Here is an 18,371-nt window from a genome sequence, read left to right on the forward strand (position 1 = left end):
ACTGCAAATAGGCTATGAGAGCTATGTTGCGCTCCAGGGGTCCATGCCGTAGCAGCCTGTTACGAGCTGGTGTGGGCCCAGCCGCCTTCACGTGCGTAACAAATCGTCGCCCCACTAACAATCTGGTTCACTGCTCTGAGCCTCGTGTTGCCTCTGTGACAGCAAGAGCAGCAGCAGCAGCTGCTGCTGCCATAACTCTTGATTTTTCTTGCAGCTTTTCTAGCAGTACGCGGCATGAAGGCCCTCCTAGTTGCACAGTGACAGCCGCGCGGGCACCCCCTGTCAAGTGCTGAAAGGCCCTTTGCCAAGCATTAGCAGTGAATGCTGCATTCCTGCAGCATTCGCACCCTTCCTCTGCTGGCAGTGTATCCCTTGGGGCTTCTTCCATTCCTATGGGAAGCTCTTCGCAGGATGCTTCTCTCTTCATTTCACCTTGGCCCCTGTGAATGCCCTGAGGGCTCCTGTCTGGGTGGCATATAAGCACTTCGCGAGGGTGCTGCAGGCTAGTTCTCCTAATAATAGAATCCGCTGCGCGTTCGAGCACTTGGAGGCATTCATAGAACACGTCGGGCTCCACGCAGAGACCCAGGGCCCCCTGAAGAACTTCAGCCGCACCCATGCGGAGAAGCAGCAGGGCCCTGGGGCCCCCGCACGGGCAGATAGCTGGGGGCTCCCCAGAGGTACTCGGGTTTGTTAGAAGACACCCGGCAGATCTCCATTGAGCCTCAAAGGCTGCGTACGATCGAGGAAGCCTGGGGCCCTTCTGGACCATTGTGTGGCCAGAAAGGAGACTGGGCTTCTGCTGACTGGCGGAGGGAGCTACCCTGTCAAGTTTTCGACATCGGGTATCAGTACATGCGCAGTCACCGGGTGCTTTACAATTAAATGCGGGCACTGGTGAAGGGGAGGTCCGACAATGCATGCATATTTCTCTCTCCTCTTGTCGTTGTGGCTGCCCGTGCTGTTGCTCACGCTGTTTTGGCAGAGTCTCGTCCTCCGTCAACGCTTGTGATACGGGCTCCGAGATTCTCTCGGGGGGATCTTTTTTCGAGTCTTGCTGTATCTCCTGGTCTTGCTGCTGCACGTGTGGAAGTTGGGATGTCTGAGAAAGTACAAGGGATGCTGCTTGTCGATGTACTTGTGCTACCGGCTCTGAGAATGCAGCATCCTCAATCTGCTGCTGCGCTTTGGGCTGATCTTCTGCAAGCATTCCGCCTTGCTGGTGCTGTCGGTCTTGGTGAGGCCGCTCGTCTTGCTGGTAATAGTTATGCTGCTGCTGCTTGGCGTCATGAGCTGCGTCTAGCATCTGCGTGGACAGCTCTTTTTGCTGCTGCTGTTGCTCGTAATGGCGCACCTTGTTGCTCCCCGGCTGAAACACAATGGCCTCCAGAGATCTTTGGGTTCCAGAAGGGCAAGGATCATGGAGACCCTTCAAGGGCTGCAGGAGCATCATCTTCTTTCTTTGCTGCTCTTTTAGCTTCTTGATTTGTGCTTCACTCCTGATTTTGACGATGTCCTTGAGGATCCGTTCAGATAAAGAGCAACTCCTAGGCGCGTTCGGGGCTTCAAGGGCTACAGCAGACTCCTTGCCTGGTACCACGCGGGCTTCCGGTATGAAACTCTCTGATTCTGAATCAGGCTGCAGCTGCACCTGCGCCTCCCGCTGCACCTGCTCCTGCTGCTGCGCCTCCTGCGGTTGGGGCTGCACCCGGGCCGTCTGTTGTGACACTTGCTCTCCTTGGCTAGCCTTTAGGGCCTCTGTGAGATCTGTCAGCGCTTCTTGTGTCTGCCCTCTAAGGGCCAACGCAAGACCTCTCCGATGAAGAGCTTTGGGGTTCTGCGGAGTCCTCTGCAGTGCTGCCGAGCAGTCAGCAATGCACCTGTCTAATTTCCCCAAGTAGAACAAAGCGGTAGCCCTGTTGCTGAGGAGCTGCCCTACCAGCTTTTCAGCAGCAGCGGTAGCAGCAGCAGGCAGTAGACCCTGAGAGTGCATGCACCAATGAGGGCAAAAAGAATGGGGCTTCGGACACCCAAAAACCTTTCTCACAGAGCTTCCCCTTTCGATGCACAGTTTTTTGCACAGTACAAACGGGCTGCCAAGGGACGTCCCCTCTGCCGTACTCTGCTCATTTCTGCCTCCGCCTGCTGTAGTGCCTGTGTGTAGCACTTCACGGCGGCTGCGTACTTCTGTGCGCCGAAGTAGGTGTTCGCCTTCTTCTTTAGGGCCCCCACTTGATCCAGCACACCCCCTGCTTCTTCAGGGGATCCCAGGGTTTCCATATACGAAGAAACATGAGCGGTGGAGGCACAGATTCGCATTCTAGGGCCACCCACAGCAGATTGGGCACCTCCACGGCTTCCTCTCGCTACTTGCTGCGGCCACATGCACAAGGTGGTAAGGTTTTATCTCATTGAACTGGAGGGCTTGCGGGAGACCCCATAGGGCTGTTAGAAGGTGAGGAGTTATATGCCCACCTCCATTGAGAACTAAGAGCAAGTTGCAAGCACTAGCTAGACGTGCTACCACCCTGGCTGGGTCTCTGTTGCAGAGCCGCTGCTGCCGTGCAGCCAACTGCCGGATGAAGGACAGCACTTGGGAGAAGTAGTATGAGCCTTACTGATACCGGCTTGGGCTTTTGTGCCTTTGGTACTGGGGATGCATTTGTGCCCGAACCCCCTGAGCAGACCCCAGCGGCTTTGTTGGTTCCGTCTTCCTCATCAGCATCGGGGTCATAGGCGTCCCATGCCTTGTAGTAATCTGGAAGGGAGTTCTGGTCACGGGCGTACTTTTTCCTATTCTCTGCATCAACTTTCCTGTGAGCCGTGGGCACACCGGATGAAGCTGTGCGATCTATAGTCTTTTGGGCATTAACCATAGGGGGAGCAGCTGAGTCATTCATGCCACCCTCGCACAGCTGTTCCTGGTGCAGCTGATGCTGCTCATTAAGTGCATGCTTTTGCGTCGAATCGGGGCAAGATCTTTTTTCTTGTTTTTTTACTTCGGCACTCTCATAGAAAGACTCTTCCCAGTCCCGCAGGTCTGATAGATATGCTTGCAGCTCCTCCGCATTCCTGCGGATCTGCGCCTGAACTGCTAGAGACATCTGCGCTTACTACTGCTGCTTACGTGGCGTCGTTACAACGGATCGTGTTTGCCCTGCCTAGGCGCAAGTTGCTGACTCGAAAGTTGGGATATGCTGCAGTGTTTGAGCTCCTAGGGATACATGTAGAGTGTGAGTACTACAGTTTATTCGTAGACGGATGGGGAGACAGCATCGAAACGTCTCTAGAATATGGGGCTACCAAAACTGCTGCTGCATCAGCAAAGTCACAGATGTATCAGCCTTCTTCGTTGCCTTAAGCGTTTCGTGTTAGCTAGTGGCTGCTAAACTTCTACAGGAACAGTCTCAAGTGCTTGTGCCTGTTGCCTCTCGTGGATGCCTACTGGCGTTTGATTTGGGCCTGTGATCATCACCGCAAGAAGCTGAGACAGGGGCATAGGAGAGCTTCGGGCTCGTTCCACGATCATGCGCAAAGCCATTGTTGCTGGGCTTGCCAAGCTGCGCTGAGTGACCACTGATCAACAAGGAAGGGCAACGAAATTCGTTGTGCTAGGAGCGCAAGCGGGACATGAGCCACCATATTTGATGCTAATTCATTGGAGAAGCAGCGAAAGTTGGAGGCGAGAAAAGCGGCAGCACTTATGGGGTCACGAATAAACAGCGCTGCCACCAGGAGGCTGTCGCCACCCGACCCACACGAAGGAATTCCAGGCACTATTGTAAGAGCTGTTCAAGCAAACTGGGAGGAAACTCGTGCATATTTAAGCTAAATATCATTGCATACTGCACAGTGGAAAAAACAAAAGGCAACCTGGGGCTGCAGATTGGGGTAGGGCCCCCGGTGGCCACCTAGACTGCGAATGCGCAAGGGGGTAGCACTGATCTTCAAAAACGGACGCCAGAATAGAAAACTCAAGTTTTCTGAAATAAAGTCAAGCAAACTTGATACTCGTGTGCCGCTTGGTACACCATGCGTCTGGTAGTGACCGGACGAACGCGGCGGCGTTTTCAACATGCTTTCTTCATGGAAACCACTTCCTTTTCCCTCTTCATCATAGCAAGCAAAACGCCTTTTCGAGAGAGGAAATCTGGCATATAACGTGCAGTCGGCTGAACGTTCCTGTTAGGCAAGTCATATAAGAAGGCAAACGGAAGACATCTGACGAAGATCCGAGAATCCAGCAGCTGATTGCCGCTCTGCCGGCTATACGCTTCCCATAGAGGAGTTGCGGTGAACAGCGGCACCACCTGCACACGCAGAATCGCAATTCTTTCCCGTTCTTCTCATCTGTCACGTTCAAGTCGGAACGTACAACTTGTGAGATTGCCTTGTCTTGCAGAACGTAGGTATGCAACCACACGACAAAGCCAGCCCGTTCGACTGGAGGGGTCTTTCGGCGCTTCATGGTGAACGTGTAGGCAACGTAGGGGGGCGCTTCGAAGGGCATCATGGGCGACCCCCGCCAATGCCTGATGCATTTTGCTGTGTGCACCCATCGGCACTGGAGAATAGGCAGCAGCAGGCTGGTGGTGACTGGCATTTGCGGGCTACAAGCAAGCAAGTGCGGACTGATGCAGATCTTCGCCGATGGTTGTCCTCTCCGATCCATTCTCGGTTTCTTGCTTTCATTGGGAGGCTGGCGAATCGCGCAGCTGGAAAGAAATCCATGCCTAGCCTCTTGAGAGTTAACATCGCAAACCAGCGAATGCTTGAAGCAGAACAGCTACAGCTAGCGCAGCGTGAATCACAAACAACCGCAGCTGCAGCAGGACCAGTGGAAGCAACAGCACGCGCACAGCAAGACAAGGGTTTTCAAAGTCTTATAGCCTCTTTTGCCCCGTTTACTGAGCTACCATCCAACGCCGCCTGCTGGGAGTTGCTGGGTGTCTTGCGGCAGTTGCTGCAGTGGAGCGACGATATCGAGCCGGTCCAGCAGCCAACGCGGTTCGGCAATCAAGCATTCAAGACGTGGTGCAGGAAAGTGGAGGATGTGAGCATACATACCCTTTTAAGGCATTTAAAAACGGGGTTTGAAGCAGTGGGAAATTAGCATATCCTAGGTCGCATAATGGTGACCATGGCTCTGGATTGAAGAGAACGGAGGAAGCCAATCATGGTGGAAGCAGTAGTGTGAATAGATTTGCATTGACTGCCAAAGGAAGAACCAAGCAAGCGAACGGTGGAGCGGTAGAGAGTCACACTGTTAGACTTCTAATACAGAGGGGAATGGGTATTACCATTCCTTTTGATTGGCCTTTCCAGAAGGGTTTTTTTCACTGGTGCTGCCAAGCTGCGCACTGGTGGATATTTGATTGCCATTTCCGCTTGATTCCTATTTTTTGTAAAATGTGGTGGACCTTGTCTTGCTCGTGCAAAAATGCCGCTTCATTTGGACATGTTTATCGCTTCTCGACCGTACACGACCCTGTTTTTCTTCCTCCTTAGATCTCCGTTGCTCCTTTAAATGCTGTGCTTTATTCTTAGGAGGCTGGCGCGCTGTTGATCAATGTTTGGGAAGCTAGCGGGGTGGATATATCAGATGATGAAAAACAACAGCTGACTGAAATGTTCTGCAGCTCGTTTGGCAATCCAGTGCGCCTCGACTTTGGTACTGGCCATGAGTGTGCTTTCGCCATTTTCCTCTTCTGCCTTTTCGAAAAGAAGATCTTGAAACCAGAGGAGCATGACCCATTTGCTGTCTTGGGCATTTTCAAGGGGTAAGCGTCTCCCTCCCTCCGTTCAAGCGCCTCTGCACTCGTCTGTGTATCGGTTCATTGAAACTGCTTCTCGCCCTCGTGTAATACAGTGCTCTGCGATCAAAGAAGGGTAGTCAATTTTTCCCTGTCCCCACCAGACGAATACTCTGCCTTCTCTTGATGTTTCAACGAGTATTTTTGGGAATGATTTTCGACAGATATGACGCTTGTGCCGTGTTTTCGCTTTGAGGCCTTTAATGTGTAGCACACCATTGCGGATCCATTGCCAGCCTCATGTGAGCCTAAATCGAAACTTCCTTCTGCTTCTTTGGTGCATTTGCAGATACGTGGAAGTGGCCCACGCGTTGCAGCAGCGATATATGTTGGAGGCAGCAGGCAGTCGGGGAGTTTGGGGCTTAGACGATTTCCACTTCCTCACGTTTCTCTGGGGAGCGGGGCAACTGGCAGAGCAGCAGATCATTGAGCCTGCGCAGGTGAGCCAAGGGTGGAGCAGGGTGATAAATAGGAAGAATCACGAGGGGAAAAGCGCTTTTGGCTGCACAAGTCACTTCCACTGGATACAGAGGGGAGGAGGGCTGGTAGGCATGCACATATACGTCTCTCTGTTTACTCGTGTTGAGGTTCTGCAGATCACGGAGCGAGACTTAGTGCGGCACCTCGCTGCTGACTTGCTGTACTTTGATTCAATCGAATACGTGATGCAGGTACGACAGATACAGACACCACATTTCAAAAGAATACAAATACCGACGTGTACAGGCTGAGATTGGCAGGTGCGAGCCTATTCGCTTTTGCAAATTCTACTGTAGCATTTGTCGTGCCGGCAGACGTAGCCTTTTTGAATTGTCTTGGATTTTTCATTGCGATTACATAATCTAGCAGACTTTTTGGTGGAGACGAGGCCCAAAGATCTTTTATTGTCAAGTTGAACTTTTTTTGGAACATCAGAGAGAGGCACTGCTTCAGGGAGCTGTCTTTATCGTTACGGTTCAACACTGTTTGACTGCGCGCTTAATTCGCTGCAGACCAAGAAAGGTGCCCCCTTCTTTGAATGTTCGCCGATTCTATATGACGTCAGCGGTATCAGCAGCTGGTGAGACTTTGCTGTGCTGCTACAACTAAAGGAAATGGGTTACTTCACGCAACTGAGGTACTATATGGCGGTAAAGATAGAAAGGGAAGAATACGATAAAAACAGTGCCAGAGCGTGCCATAGAGGAATAATAAAATACGCACTTATTGGTAGGCCTTTTGTTTTCTTGAAGTCCACCCTAGGTCGATGCAGCACTCGTGTTTTGGCTTGCTGGTGCAAGACCTGGTGGTTGCTGCTGTTGCTGATATTCTTGTTCAGGAAGAAGATTTGCTCGGGTTTGATTCGGATGTACGAAGGAGAGGTTCTGTGCAAGTTGCCCATTGTCCAGCACTTCCTTTTCGGTTCTCTCTTCCCGCTAACCGAATATTAAATAGTGCAAAAGTGGCATCCGTAGGTGTATTTGCAGCGAATTCAATTCCCTTAAGAGGCGATGTGTTCTTTCTTGTAAAGTCTGTGTTTACTCGTTAATAATAATTCTCATAAATTATCCTAATAACACATGTCGCGGTTTGCTGCATGAAAACTAGAGAGGGCCACTGTGCCACGGTTGGGGTGGACGATGTGAAAACTTTCCATCTTTTTTTAAACAAGTATCTCGAGGAAGAGCATCTTCACTTTTTGGTCGTATTACCGTTAATAGGCAAGATTGTGCATTTTTTGTGTAGTAATTAGAACTTGTACTGTAGATTTGAACTCATGCAGTACGAGGTTTGTTCGTCTACCCCTGTATACTGGGAATAGACTCGCACTTTGCCCTGAGTTACATATGATGCGGAATATTCAGGCTTCGCTTTTATTATGGCTTACTATACTGATGCTTTTGTACTCTGTGGGTTTCATGCAAACGGTGAACACTTACTGGGCGAGTTGTCTAGTGCCCACTTCCTCTGAGAAGACCACAGGCTGCAACGCAAGGAGTGTGCCAGTAAGGCTCATATCCTTCTTAGATTACAGAGAAAGCGAACATCCACTAAGTTAAATACGTATGAGAAATAATTCCCTCTACTCGAGGATTGCCGAGGAAGACCAGTGAAATGCCCATGCACACACGGGTTCGGCAGCATTTTATTGGTTCTTCTGCAAGTTGAAATGAAAAGAACAGAACGCTAATACATAGCTAAATGGTCATTTAATCCGAATCAAAAGCTAATTCTAGTAACAGATGCGAGCGGAAGTGCCTGTTCGTATGGTCAACCAGTCGCCGAGGCGCAGGCCAGTGACCTGCATGCCAAGCCACCTCCATTGGAGTTGTTTGAACTCCGCGAGTCGCTTTCCTCTTCCGACAGACTTTAAGACTCTGGTTTATATTGTTACGCTTCCCAAGTACAAGGTGCAGCTAAGTGGTTTGATTATCCGTGCGTGAAAGCGTTTACGCAGGCAGTGTGCTGTCTTCATGAACGAGTGGATGCTGGTTCGGTGGTGTGGCCACTGCGCTCAAAGTTTGAAAGCTCACAGTGAGAGTTTCTAATAGCTCTTGCAGTGAATTTCGCAGAGGCTTAATCCATAAACGCAACAAAGTGCAGCCAAGCGCCGCCATCATGCTTCCCTTATTGTTGTGAATCGCGGGGCCATGCCGAATCAGGTAGCTTCATTTTGCCTAAGGCAGTAATTCCCTCCCGAAAAGCAAACTGCTAAAATCATCTTCTTGAGCGAGAAAAATATCAGCTCTGCTTAGTGTGCTAACAGCGTTTGCTGTATCTCTGATGCACACGGAACCATGTTGTACAGAAAGTGCCGTTACGGAAAGGACCTTACAGGTCAAGAACAAGCCGGACAGTGCCTTCTCTTCATCTCCTCTATCATCTTCCAGGCTCTCCTCGGTGGCTCTGACAGCAAGAAACGAAGGAGAGATGCACAACGAAACGGGCAACATAAGTGTTTTCCCCTTCCCGGTAGTGTTCGCCAATTGCCAACCGGGCAGCTGGGTGCGCAAGCACATCCGCCTAACAAACAAAGGAAAAAATGAGCAGAAACTAGCTGTTACCTCCTCAAATCCTTCGGTGCTCTTCGTTCATAGGGAGGCTCTAACCCTGCCTCCCGGGGCGTCGGTTTTTCTCCCCATAATAATGTCTGTGCCGTCCGCCGGCAATGGCACGGGCAATGGGGGCTCAAGTCAAACTGGAGGGAAACTTCCGTTCACGCACTCTTATCAAACAGAGGGAGAGCTCCACGGGCTTCGGCAGGAGCACTGTTTGACACGGGAGTGCCTCGCTATTAGAGGAATGGGCTGGAGCATCGATCTACCGGTGCTCGTGACCCAGGCAGAAGAGCACACGACAGACAACCAAGCGTCTTTAGACACTAGGAAGAGAGCCAGTTCTGTGTTTTTCTCTGATTCCAAGCTGAAAACAGCACCCTCCCTACTAAACAGCTCTTCACCTTTACCTCCGCGCCGCAGCACCCGTAGGTCAACGGAGCCCCAAAGGAGGCCTCTTACAGTTTCTCTATCCAGATCAGACACCTTTAAATGCTCTCTAGAGGGCTCTTGTGACGAAGTTCCCATTACACACTCTGCAGACTCCTGGTGGCCGGCCCCCCAGGGGCTCCCCTCTCCACAAGCAAAAGGGCCCTCACCGTCTTCTGCATTGAGTTGGGGCCTCTTGGACCCATCAGACCTTTTAGATGCAAAATCCGAAGGCACATCGCAGTCCTCTATTAGCCCAGCTTTGCTTGCCTCGCAACAACCTCTAGACGGCTCCAGAGGGGCCTCCAGGCTTTTGCCTTCTTCTCCACCTTCCACGGGATCGCCCTCAGAGGCGAGCCTGCATTACAGTGGCAGTGACAGCTGTTGTAATAGCAGCAGCACCGTGTTTGAGGGTCGCCTGAGGGCGGTCCCCAAAACTGAGGGTGATAATGCTAGATACGGGGACCAAGGGTTCTCTGATGCTGGGGGGTTGCAGTTTGCAGTCACAAACAAAGGCAGGTTCTGCACTGCAAATACTCAGAGGGAGCCTCCGGTGGCCACGGAAGCAAGATTACCTCGTCGGGATAAAGTGAGCTTTCAGAAACCCCACTGGAAGAATTTGGAGGACAGCATTAACAAGGCTCAGATCCCCACCGCTGAGTGCAGCGGTGAGGCAGGGAGGAAAGGAGCCCCTGCGAGTGCGCTCTCAAGGTCGTTACAAAATCATGCTCAGTTAGCAGCAAAGAAGCAATTTGAAACCGTACCAGGAAAGCAGAAAGAAGTGGTTTCCGCGGAAGCTGAAGTCCTGACACACCAGGACGCACTGGTATGCAACAGGAAGAAGGTTGAAGCCCTGGAGCGGCTGCATGGGCAGCAGCATGCCATGCACCAAGTAGGAAGCATGCGGCGATCCAGAAACCTCACCGCTGACTCGTTGGCGCAGCGGAGTCCTCTTTGTTCTGCGAGAGAACTCCCAACGCCACCTCAGCAGCTGCAGGCTGCACAGCTACAGCAGGCACCACAGCAGCAGCAGCTCTCCCCGCAGCTGTGCAGCAAGGAAGAACAAAAGCGCGCAGAAGCTCACCAGCAGCAACTGAAGCTCGAGTATCAGCGTGACTCAGACCATCTGAACACAAAACCGCAGTTGCAGCTACCCGCCAAACCGACGAATTCGTCAATACAGTCGTTATACCCATTTCACACACTGGGGAGGATAACTGCGGAGGATGCTATCCTTTCAGACGGCAGCAATAGACACAGTGAATGCACGCACATCGGTCAATTTATCAGCACGAAGCGCCTGCGGGAGCAGCAGTGGTCGCGAGCGGCACACAGGCAACAGGACGAGCTGAGGAAGCTCAAGGCCGCTCTGGCTGCTGCTCATGCGCAGCACAAAAAGCAGCAGACACTGCTGCAGCGGAGACTACATGCATTCGAAGCAGAAGCAGCAGTAGCTGCAGCAGAAGCAGCCGCAGCCAGAGAAAGGGAAAAGCATTTGCAGTTGCAGATAGAAGAGCAGCAGCAACGCTTTGCCGCTGCTGAACGGTCTGCTGCTACCAAATATGCCGGACTGTTCCGCCAATTTCAGGCTGCCATGAGTCGTGAAAAAAACCTCCAGATGCACTTGAAAGCTGCACAAGCTTCGCTTACTTTCCTGTCGTCACTACGGCAGCAGCAAAGAGCTTGTACTCCAGACCGGCCTTTGGACCGCCTCCAGGGAGGCCACAGCATTGATGGCGCAGCTCGAAAGCTACGCAAATACAGCAGCCAGAGCTGCAGCAGTAGCCACAGTAGCAGCCACTACAGCAACACAGGAAGGGGTGCCGAGCCACAGGAAACGGATCACCTCTCGGACGGCGAGCAGAAGAAGGCCTCGACAGGAGTGCCGCCGGATGCAGTTTGTTTTTTAAAGGTCCCCGCGGAAATTCAACATCTGATTGATCATCTAGACACTGCCAGGGGCTCGGAAGCAGCACGCAAGGCCGATGCTGTAGGCAGTGTTCCTCCTGCAGGCATTGCAGGCAGGTGCAAGCAGCGGCTCGGAAGGGCCGTTTCTTTGTCCTCTGAATCTGCTGCCTCCTCCTTTTCCTGTCTACAGCGATCCAGGTCTAGGAGGCAGGAACGCCGTGACTGCGGCAGCGAAAACCTTCGCAGCAGAAGCAGCGGCTGTTGCAGTTGCTGTGTGAGGACGCGCGGGGGGCTGCAGCAGCGGCTCGCCAAAGCAACTGCAGAGCTCATTGCTAAGACTCAGTTACTTGCTGCCCGGGAAGCGGCGGAGGAGGAGCTGCAGCAGCAAGCAGCCGACAGTTCAGCAGCCGCCGTCGCAGCCGAGAAGGCAGCGGCTGCAGCAGAGAAAAAGTTACTGTGTGCAATCTCCAGGAACGCAGAAGCGCATGCCGAATTGACTGCTGCTGCTGCTGCAAAGCAGGCAGCGGCAGCTGCGGCAAAGGCCTCAGACGCACTGGTAGAAAAATTGCGCGCCTCCGAGAGGCAGCTCCAGCTTCAGTGTGAAGCTCTCAAAAGCGAAAGAGATAGCTGGAAGCAGCAACTGCAGAAGCACCTGCGCCAGCGGCACAAACTCTTGCAGAAAATGCAGCAACAGCACGTCCGCCTCCATGAAGAGCAAAGCAAATGCCCTGAAGAGGAGCAGCAGTCACAGCAGCACCGCCAGCTGCAGCAAGATCTGATGCTCGTAGGAGCACCAGGAGACAACGCGCCAGCGTTTCCTGCAGCAGCAGTGGCCGACAAGGACTCTGCCGCAGCCGACGGTGGCTCAGACCCATTGATACTTGCAGTGCGGCAACTGGTGGTCGGCTTTGCACAGCTGAAGGAGCACCTTCTCTTACTGAGGCGACAGGATGCAGAGACCCTGGTCTCTCCTCTCATGAAGAACTGCAGGCAGAATCAGCAGCAACAACAGCAGAAGCACCCGCAGGAGGAAAGCCACCAGCAGAGCGCCCCTCTTCTAGTTAGCTGGTGGCCTGAAGGGCAGCATGACCTCCCCAGCCTCGACACCACCACTAGCGACGGATCTGTCGAGTCGGTGCTGCGTGGTAGAGCTGAGCAACTCGTGTTTTACGTATCTAGCGTTTTGCTGGCTGTGGGGCGTCGGCTGGCAGCCAGCAGCCAGCGGGAGTTAAGGGTCTGCAGGGAAAACAGGGTGTTGCTGCAAAGGCTGAAGGGTGAGACAGCGAGGCGAATCAAACAAGAGGCCAAGAATGAGGTACTCAGCACGCACCTCAAGGCTCTTGATGCAAAGGTCAGCCCATTTCTTCACTCAGCCTCTGTGGATCTCTGAGCCTCTCCCTGCGACTCCTGCGAACCCCCTCTTTGTCGTTAGCCTAGTGCTAAGGAACTGCCGACGTGCAATGAGGTGGCTGTTTCTGGTTCTTGCAGTCTTCTGCTATGGAGTCCTTTGCGGCAGCAGAGGCTGAAGCAGCGGCAGAGCACCATAGGGCTGAGGTATCCCTTCTAAGCCGGCAGCACGCGGAGGCCTTAGGGACGCTCAAATCCTATGAGGAAGAAAGGGCTTTGCTGCTCTCGCGTCATCTAGCCGTTTGTAGCAAGGTGCAGCAGCTACGAGGGGCCCTTCGACGGGCAGTACAGCGGGGCCGGAAGGCAGCAGCTGCCGCTGCTGCTGGAGCAGAAGATGCAGTACTGCAGCGGCTCTCCGACTGGCGGGAGTCCCTCATGAGAACAACCGTTGAAGCAGCGGAGAGTTGCCGCATGAATCCCTGCTGTGGGAGCCGCAGCGGCAGCTGCTGCAGCAGCAAGTCCAGGCGCTGCTGCGGGGAGGCTTCTCCGTGGGATCAGAAGGGAGCTGCAGGCCACTTAGCGGCTCAAGGCTTAGCGCAGCGTCTGGCTGCCGCAGAACTCGCAGTGCTGCAGCTGCGACAGGCCCTGGCGAGAGCGTACCAAGGGTGTGCGGGCCCCTATGGAGAGCGGCAGTCTTCCATTGACCCTCCGTCTTACAGGAGTATCACACCCACGGCGAAAGAATGGCGAGAAGAAAAACGCGGCCTTCACGAGGAGCTGCGAGGCCGTTCCAGCGACGCAAGTAGTTGCGGTGTTCCTGGTAGGATGGCGTTGCAGCTAGTTCAATGCCTTCACAATCCCTGATAGACCTCTTCCGTTTTATGTGACAGGCAAAAATAGCGCGCCACGGGGGCGCAAGGATCAACTGGACGCATGCGTCGGTGCGTGAGACCGTGTTACGGCAGATATAACCTGCTGTGTGAGAGATTTTGCTTCCTCATGCGTGTCTGCAGACTCGTTTACAGAGTCTGCTAGACATCCTAATATTCTAAGAAACGGGCAGTCAAGCGTACAGACCACCAGAGAAGGGCCTTGCTTCGAGGCGACTTGCCCGTCTTGGGACATGGATTCCTCTCCAGAGCCAGAAGGCTCCTGCCAGGAGTCTGGATGCTTCTGCTGCATGAGCAGACGACATACATTTCTGCAGCAGCAGCTGCGGCAGCGGCAGCTATTCTCTGCATGCAGTGTTTTGAATCAAGAACTAAACAAGGCCTCAGGGGACCTAGAGAGAGCCCTAGCCGAGGCAGCACGGCTGATGGACTGTGTCAAAGCTATGAATAGGCAGAAAAGTCTTCTAGAAGCTGCAGCAGCAAAGGGAGAGGCTGCAGAGCTAGAATCGGAGGCACTTAGAACCAAAGTCGCTCTCCTACAGGTAAGGGGGCCTGATAGACGAGGCCACACGTTCGCACGAAGGTGGACCATCCAGCACGCATAGATTCATTGGCAGATCTGGATCCCATGGGGGCTTTGTAAGAAGCCAAGGAACTGAAAGCAGATAAGCAGGCATGTGAAAAGGTCCAGTGTACATTGGCATTAAGCAAGCTCTCCTACGGATGACCGTGCTGCCGCTAGATTGTGCGCTGCCAACGTCTTGCTGCAGGCCCTGCTCAAACAGGAGCGCGAACTCTGGAGCAGCGAGCTGCAGCTCTTGAAAGGAGCGCAGGCAGAGACACTGCCTGGAAACCTCCAGGGGCAGCAGAGGGAGCTGGTTGAGGCCCTCAAGACCGCACAGACTGCGGCGGCAGTGGCGCGGCAGCAATTGGAGCAGCAAGAAGGAGCAGTGCAGCAGCTGCACCTGCAAGTGCAGCAGCTGCAACAGGATGCAGCAGAACGTCTTCATGTGAGCGATCGCCTTCACGAGGCGCTCACACTCTGCAAGGGGAATTACGAGAAGGATGCGCACTCGGTGGATCCCCGTGGCGGCCAGAAATCCGGGGTAGGCCTTTTAGTTGATGCTATGGCTGTCCGACCTAGAGGCCTCTCCCGGCTTCCCTTCCTTTTAATTCTTTTGTGGTACTCCGTCTTTTCCAAGGCCCTTTAGACGCGTGTTTGGGCCGGACGCGGAGAGGGTGCACCTCCAGAGCCACCCTCTATGCAAACGGCATCCTGTAGGATCGTCCCTTTGGGGGGTCTCTTTCAAAGAAAGGCATCTTCCAGGCAGCTGTCACATGCCTTCATGTCTGGTTTTGCTGACTGCAGCTGTACAAAGTCTCGTTCGACGCCTCCGCCGTCCACTCTATGCTCTCTCTTCTGCTGGACGTGGGTGCCTGCCTGATGCTTGCTGCCGGTTATTTTCTGTGCCTTGATGCCTCCCGTCGCCCCCCTTCTTCAAAGATCCTTTTCCGTTGCATAGCCATCTTTTTGAGCTTCTTGCCTCTCATCTGGCAGCCTTGCAGCTTCCGTGTATTGTTTCCCCCCTCCCGGTCCTCCCCCTCACTTGCCTTCTGCCGTTCGCTCCTCATCCCTTGCTGTGCCCCTACGTCTACGCCTCTGTAGTACACCGACTCCGTCTGCCCTGTTCTAACTGCAGTTTTCACTCCGTCTTACCGCCTTAGAGAAAGAAAAGGCCGTCGCAGTGCTCCCACAGCTCGTATTGCAACAGCCGCACACGACTAACAGTCTACCAGCCCCACAACCAACCGAAGAACTCCTGCTAGCTCACAGGCTCCTCCTCGGAGACCTCCTCCAGGCCTTGCCGCACAGCGGCGACGGTGTGCTGCAACAGCAGCGACAGGAACCTCAGTGCATGCACCGGGAGGACCGTTACCCACATGACACGCTTAAAGGGAAGCCTCTGAAGAGCAAGCACCAAACTGATTCAGCAGCTGCAACAGCAGGAGCAAAGGCACAAGTGGCAGGCGCCGCAGCCTCCTGCCGTAGTCTGGCTGCTGCCGCTGCGGCCTGTCTACTGAGAGGCGAAGGCTCCTCGCTACTTGTCACTCTACCAAAAACCTGTGCCAGCTGCAGCAAGTGCATGTCGAGGGGCATAGCCACCTCCGCCGCTGCACTCGGTGGACTCCAAAAGCAGCGAGCAGCCAGAGAGGCTGAGGCGCAGGCGCTCCGGCTCTTACAGCAAGCTCAGAGACTCGGAGGGCCCCTCCTCTTCATCGCTGCAGCGCAGCATAGACTATCTACCCTGCTTACGTTCGAGGGCGCATGCAGTGCTCCGCTGGGTACCCGTGGTACTGTCGGTCCTGCACAACCGACAGCACCGCTGCTGCAGCTGGAGTCCGCAGACACAGCGGTGTCATTACTGCTGCTACAACAAATGCAAGGTGCAGCAGCAGCAACAGTAGACACCCTTGTGGAGGCCCACTCCCTCAGTCTTGCCCTCGGTGAATCCTTAGCTGCTCTTAGAGGAGGGGCGCCTACGCTTCCAGGAGTCTCTTCCCAAGCTGTGCAGGAGAACCCCCCGAATGTGTCAAAATATGCAAGATATCCTGCAGCAGTCTCAGCAGCTTCAACAGTGCAGCCGCAGAGCGCTATTGCCGGAGGCGAGCCACAGACTCCTCACATGATGCCGTCCCCGGACTGCGCTGCCGCCGCTCGCTGCAGTAGTGAGGGCCCTTCGGGAACAATGCCTCCTGACGCTTCGTGCGAGTGTGTGCATCCTGCGGCTGCAGCAGAACCAGAAGCTCCTTCAGAAGCAGCAGCAGTAACGGCACCAGAAAAAACGCCAGGCCGGCCCCCAGAGTCGTGCGTTCCTGGAGGAGTCTCGTCCAAAGCAGCTCATAGGACGGCTACTGAGAGACTGCCAGGAGGCTCTGGCTCAGAGAGGCCATCTAATCGCGTCAGCAGGCTCTCCAGCTCCAGTGACTGTAGGCTTGAGCATGCAGGTAGTGAAGGGGCCGCGGGTACGTGTGCTGGCCTCTGTCGGGCTGCAGGCGTCCGGCCCATCGGGGGGGGCACACGAGAGGGAAAAGAGGCCACAACGCATCAGCAGGAGCGCAAGGCGCTTTCGCGCGGAGGCTCGCAACAAAATAGATGTCCTACTCCAGCGGAGGAATCACGACAAGAGCGGCCGCAGCAGCTATCGCAGCAACATCCGCGGGGAAAAGCAACCACTCCGGGCAGCGAGATCAAGAACACGCCTTCAAAAGCAACACTTGGTATATCAGCGAGACTTAGGGGGATGCAGCCCGCGATATCTGCCCCATCAGAGGACCCCTGCGTCTCTCGCAAAAGAAGAAATCCACCCAGCTGCGTAGAACAACCCTGTGATGAGCATATCGGAAACGGGAAGCCCTCCTTGGCTATGCTTCCTTGCCAAGGCCCTTCCCAGCGGCAACTGCCTGAGCGACCCCCTGGTGAGGCTACCTCTAAAGGTGCTGGGCAGCCGCAGGGGACAGAAAAGTCGAAACACTTACACCACTCCTTGCAGTTGCAACAACAGCAGCAACTTCCAGAGAAGCACGCGGAGAATTCTCAGGAGCAGCAGCCACTGCAGCAACAGGCACCGTCTGACGCTGAAGCAAAGGGAGAGATTACGCATGAGATTCGATGCGGCCCTCCTAGCCGCACCGTACGGCCCCAGTGTCCGTGCTGGTTGCCCATCAGAGAGTATGTGGAGTTTAAACCACAGATAAGGGGCCCTCCCGCTGTACACCGAGTTTACTTAGGGTGTCCGCAGAGGCCTGCAGTACGCAACTGGAGGGTGGAACATCACCAGGCGCTTCCTGGTGGAGTGCGTTGGTCCCACCCGCCAAGCGCCCTGCATCTGCTCAAAACCCCCCAATGTCGGTGCATCAGCGGCACAGCTGCCGAAGGGCAGGAGACAGCGCTTTCTTGGCAGCTACCTCCCCAGCAGACTGGCGCCGCAGTCGGCAAAAGCAGCGGGGTGTACAGACAACGGAGAGCTGCAAGTGGTGCTGTGGTGAGGGGAGCACTGCACAGAGAGGGAACAGCAGCCTCTCGCACTGTTTCTTACGCAACCTCTCGTACACGAAGCAGGCAGAACAGTAGAGCGCCTCTTGCTGCCGCACGGGGTACGGGTGATGCAGGGGAGCCACACCCCTGCTGTTCGTAACTATGTGGGAAACTATCTGTTGGTCGGTCCGTAGACAATTTGGGTGGCCTGCCTCTTGGAACAATGAAAGAAATACGAACGTTGCGTATCAATTCCAAGAAAAACTATCAGGAGCATACTGTGTTACTTAACAGAGGCCTAGCCGCAGAGGAGGGCTGTTTCAAGGGCGAGCCCAAAGCCACAACCCAAAGCTCAAGCCCTGTACTATGGCAGTTAGTCCCCGAGGCATAAAACACGGCATACATGCACAATGTGGTTTACTGAGGAATTCAAGCATATCACTTTATCTAGGGCCTCGTAAAGAGACAGTTAGGTCCAAGCCTTATACAAAACTCGATAGGAAAAGAATATGGATAGCTTTGAAAAGGGCTTCCTCCTTACCCTGACCCGCGCACCTTGTATTCCCCTAAAAGATGACATAAGGAAAGCTGGGGTGCTCGTGGCTCGGTTTTGGGCCTTTTGAGCATTTGTAGCTAGTTGCACATGGCATTTTGTGCACACAAATACAAGGTTGATTCTTACCATATCGAGCCTGCTGTAGTCAATGACCAACAAGATATGCTAAAAGCCATAGTAAATAGTCAGCTGTCTACTAATTTTTAATTGTAAGATGGAAGCAGTGTGGAAAGGCTTCATATAAGGTCTCCTTAGGGAGACAATTGATTCCAGACTCCGCACGAACTACAGCAAAGCCATCGACTGTTCCTTCAGAAGAGCCTGCTGCTTACCCAGCCCTCAGCATTCCCGATACAC

General features: G+C 53.9%; 3 protein-coding genes across 3 annotated transcripts; 2 read left to right on the forward strand and 1 right to left on the reverse strand.

Moving 5' to 3' along the window:
- Positions 1-127: 127 nt before the first annotated feature.
- LOC34622244 (RNA polymerase II-associated protein 3) lies at positions 128-3,104 on the reverse strand. Its single transcript, XM_026335124.1, has 3 exons — positions 2,619-3,104; positions 2,122-2,373; positions 128-1,981 (listed from the first exon to the last, which is right to left on the reverse strand). Exons 1-3 carry the CDS (start codon positions 3,102-3,104, stop codon positions 128-130), a joined length of 2,592 nt encoding a protein of 863 aa, XP_026190909.1.
- A 1,307-nt stretch (positions 3,105-4,411) lies between these two features.
- On the forward strand, positions 4,412-6,877 carry LOC113146778 (serine/threonine-protein phosphatase 2A activator-like). Its single transcript, XM_026335125.1, has 5 exons — positions 4,412-5,053; positions 5,548-5,780; positions 6,103-6,253; positions 6,410-6,484; positions 6,806-6,877. The coding sequence occupies exons 1-5, from the start codon at positions 4,412-4,414 to the stop codon at positions 6,875-6,877; spliced, it is 1,173 nt and encodes a 390-aa protein (XP_026190910.1).
- A 1,699-nt stretch (positions 6,878-8,576) lies between these two features.
- Positions 8,577-17,618, forward strand: LOC34622243. Its single transcript, XM_026335126.1, has 12 exons — positions 8,577-9,003; positions 9,064-10,169; positions 10,428-11,302; positions 11,453-12,071; positions 12,231-12,536; positions 12,674-13,352; positions 13,423-13,473; positions 13,546-13,680; positions 13,819-13,964; positions 14,289-14,555; positions 15,123-16,146; positions 16,303-17,618. The coding sequence occupies exons 1-12, from the start codon at positions 8,577-8,579 to the stop codon at positions 17,616-17,618; spliced, it is 6,951 nt and encodes a 2,316-aa protein (XP_026190911.1).
- The last annotated feature ends 753 nt before the right edge of the window (positions 17,619-18,371 follow it).

Source organism: Cyclospora cayetanensis, unplaced genomic scaffold (assembly GCF_002999335.1).
Source record: "Cyclospora cayetanensis isolate NF1_C8 unplaced genomic scaffold, CcayRef3 CcayRef3_contig_6, whole genome shotgun sequence".
NCBI lineage: Eukaryota > Apicomplexa > Conoidasida > Eucoccidiorida > Eimeriidae > Cyclospora > Cyclospora cayetanensis.

What these genes read in the sequence shown, in the direction of transcription:
- LOC34622244 (XM_026335124.1), bottom strand. Translation starts at nt 3,104, where the DNA reads ATGTCTCTAGCAGTTCAGGCGCAGATCCGCAGGAATGCGGAGGAGCTG. An exon ending in AAAAGCCCAAGCCGGTATCA is followed by an intron (nt 2,374 to 2,618) that starts GTAAGGCTCATA and finishes ATGTGGCCGCAG; the next exon opens with CAAGTAGCGAGAGGAAGCCG. An exon ending in CGGAGGCAGAAATGAGCAGA is followed by an intron (nt 1,982 to 2,121) that starts GTACGGCAGAGG and finishes ATGCACTCTCAG; the next exon opens with GGTCTACTGCCTGCTGCTGC.
- LOC113146778 (XM_026335125.1), top strand. Translation starts at nt 4,412, where the DNA reads ATGCAACCACACGACAAAGCCAGCCCGTTCGACTGGAGGGGTCTTTCG. An exon ending in GGTGCAGGAAAGTGGAGGAT is followed by an intron (nt 5,054 to 5,547) that starts GTGAGCATACAT and finishes CTTTATTCTTAG; the next exon opens with GAGGCTGGCGCGCTGTTGAT. An exon ending in GTCTTGGGCATTTTCAAGGG is followed by an intron (nt 5,781 to 6,102) that starts GTAAGCGTCTCC and finishes GTGCATTTGCAG; the next exon opens with ATACGTGGAAGTGGCCCACG.
- LOC34622243 (XM_026335126.1), top strand. Translation starts at nt 8,577, where the DNA reads ATGCACACGGAACCATGTTGTACAGAAAGTGCCGTTACGGAAAGGACC. An exon ending in AAGTCAAACTGGAGGGAAAC is followed by an intron (nt 9,004 to 9,063) that starts TTCCGTTCACGC and finishes GGCAGGAGCACT; the next exon opens with GTTTGACACGGGAGTGCCTC. An exon ending in TTTTAGTTGATGCTATGGCT is followed by an intron (nt 14,556 to 15,122) that starts GTCCGACCTAGA and finishes TTCTAACTGCAG; the next exon opens with TTTTCACTCCGTCTTACCGC.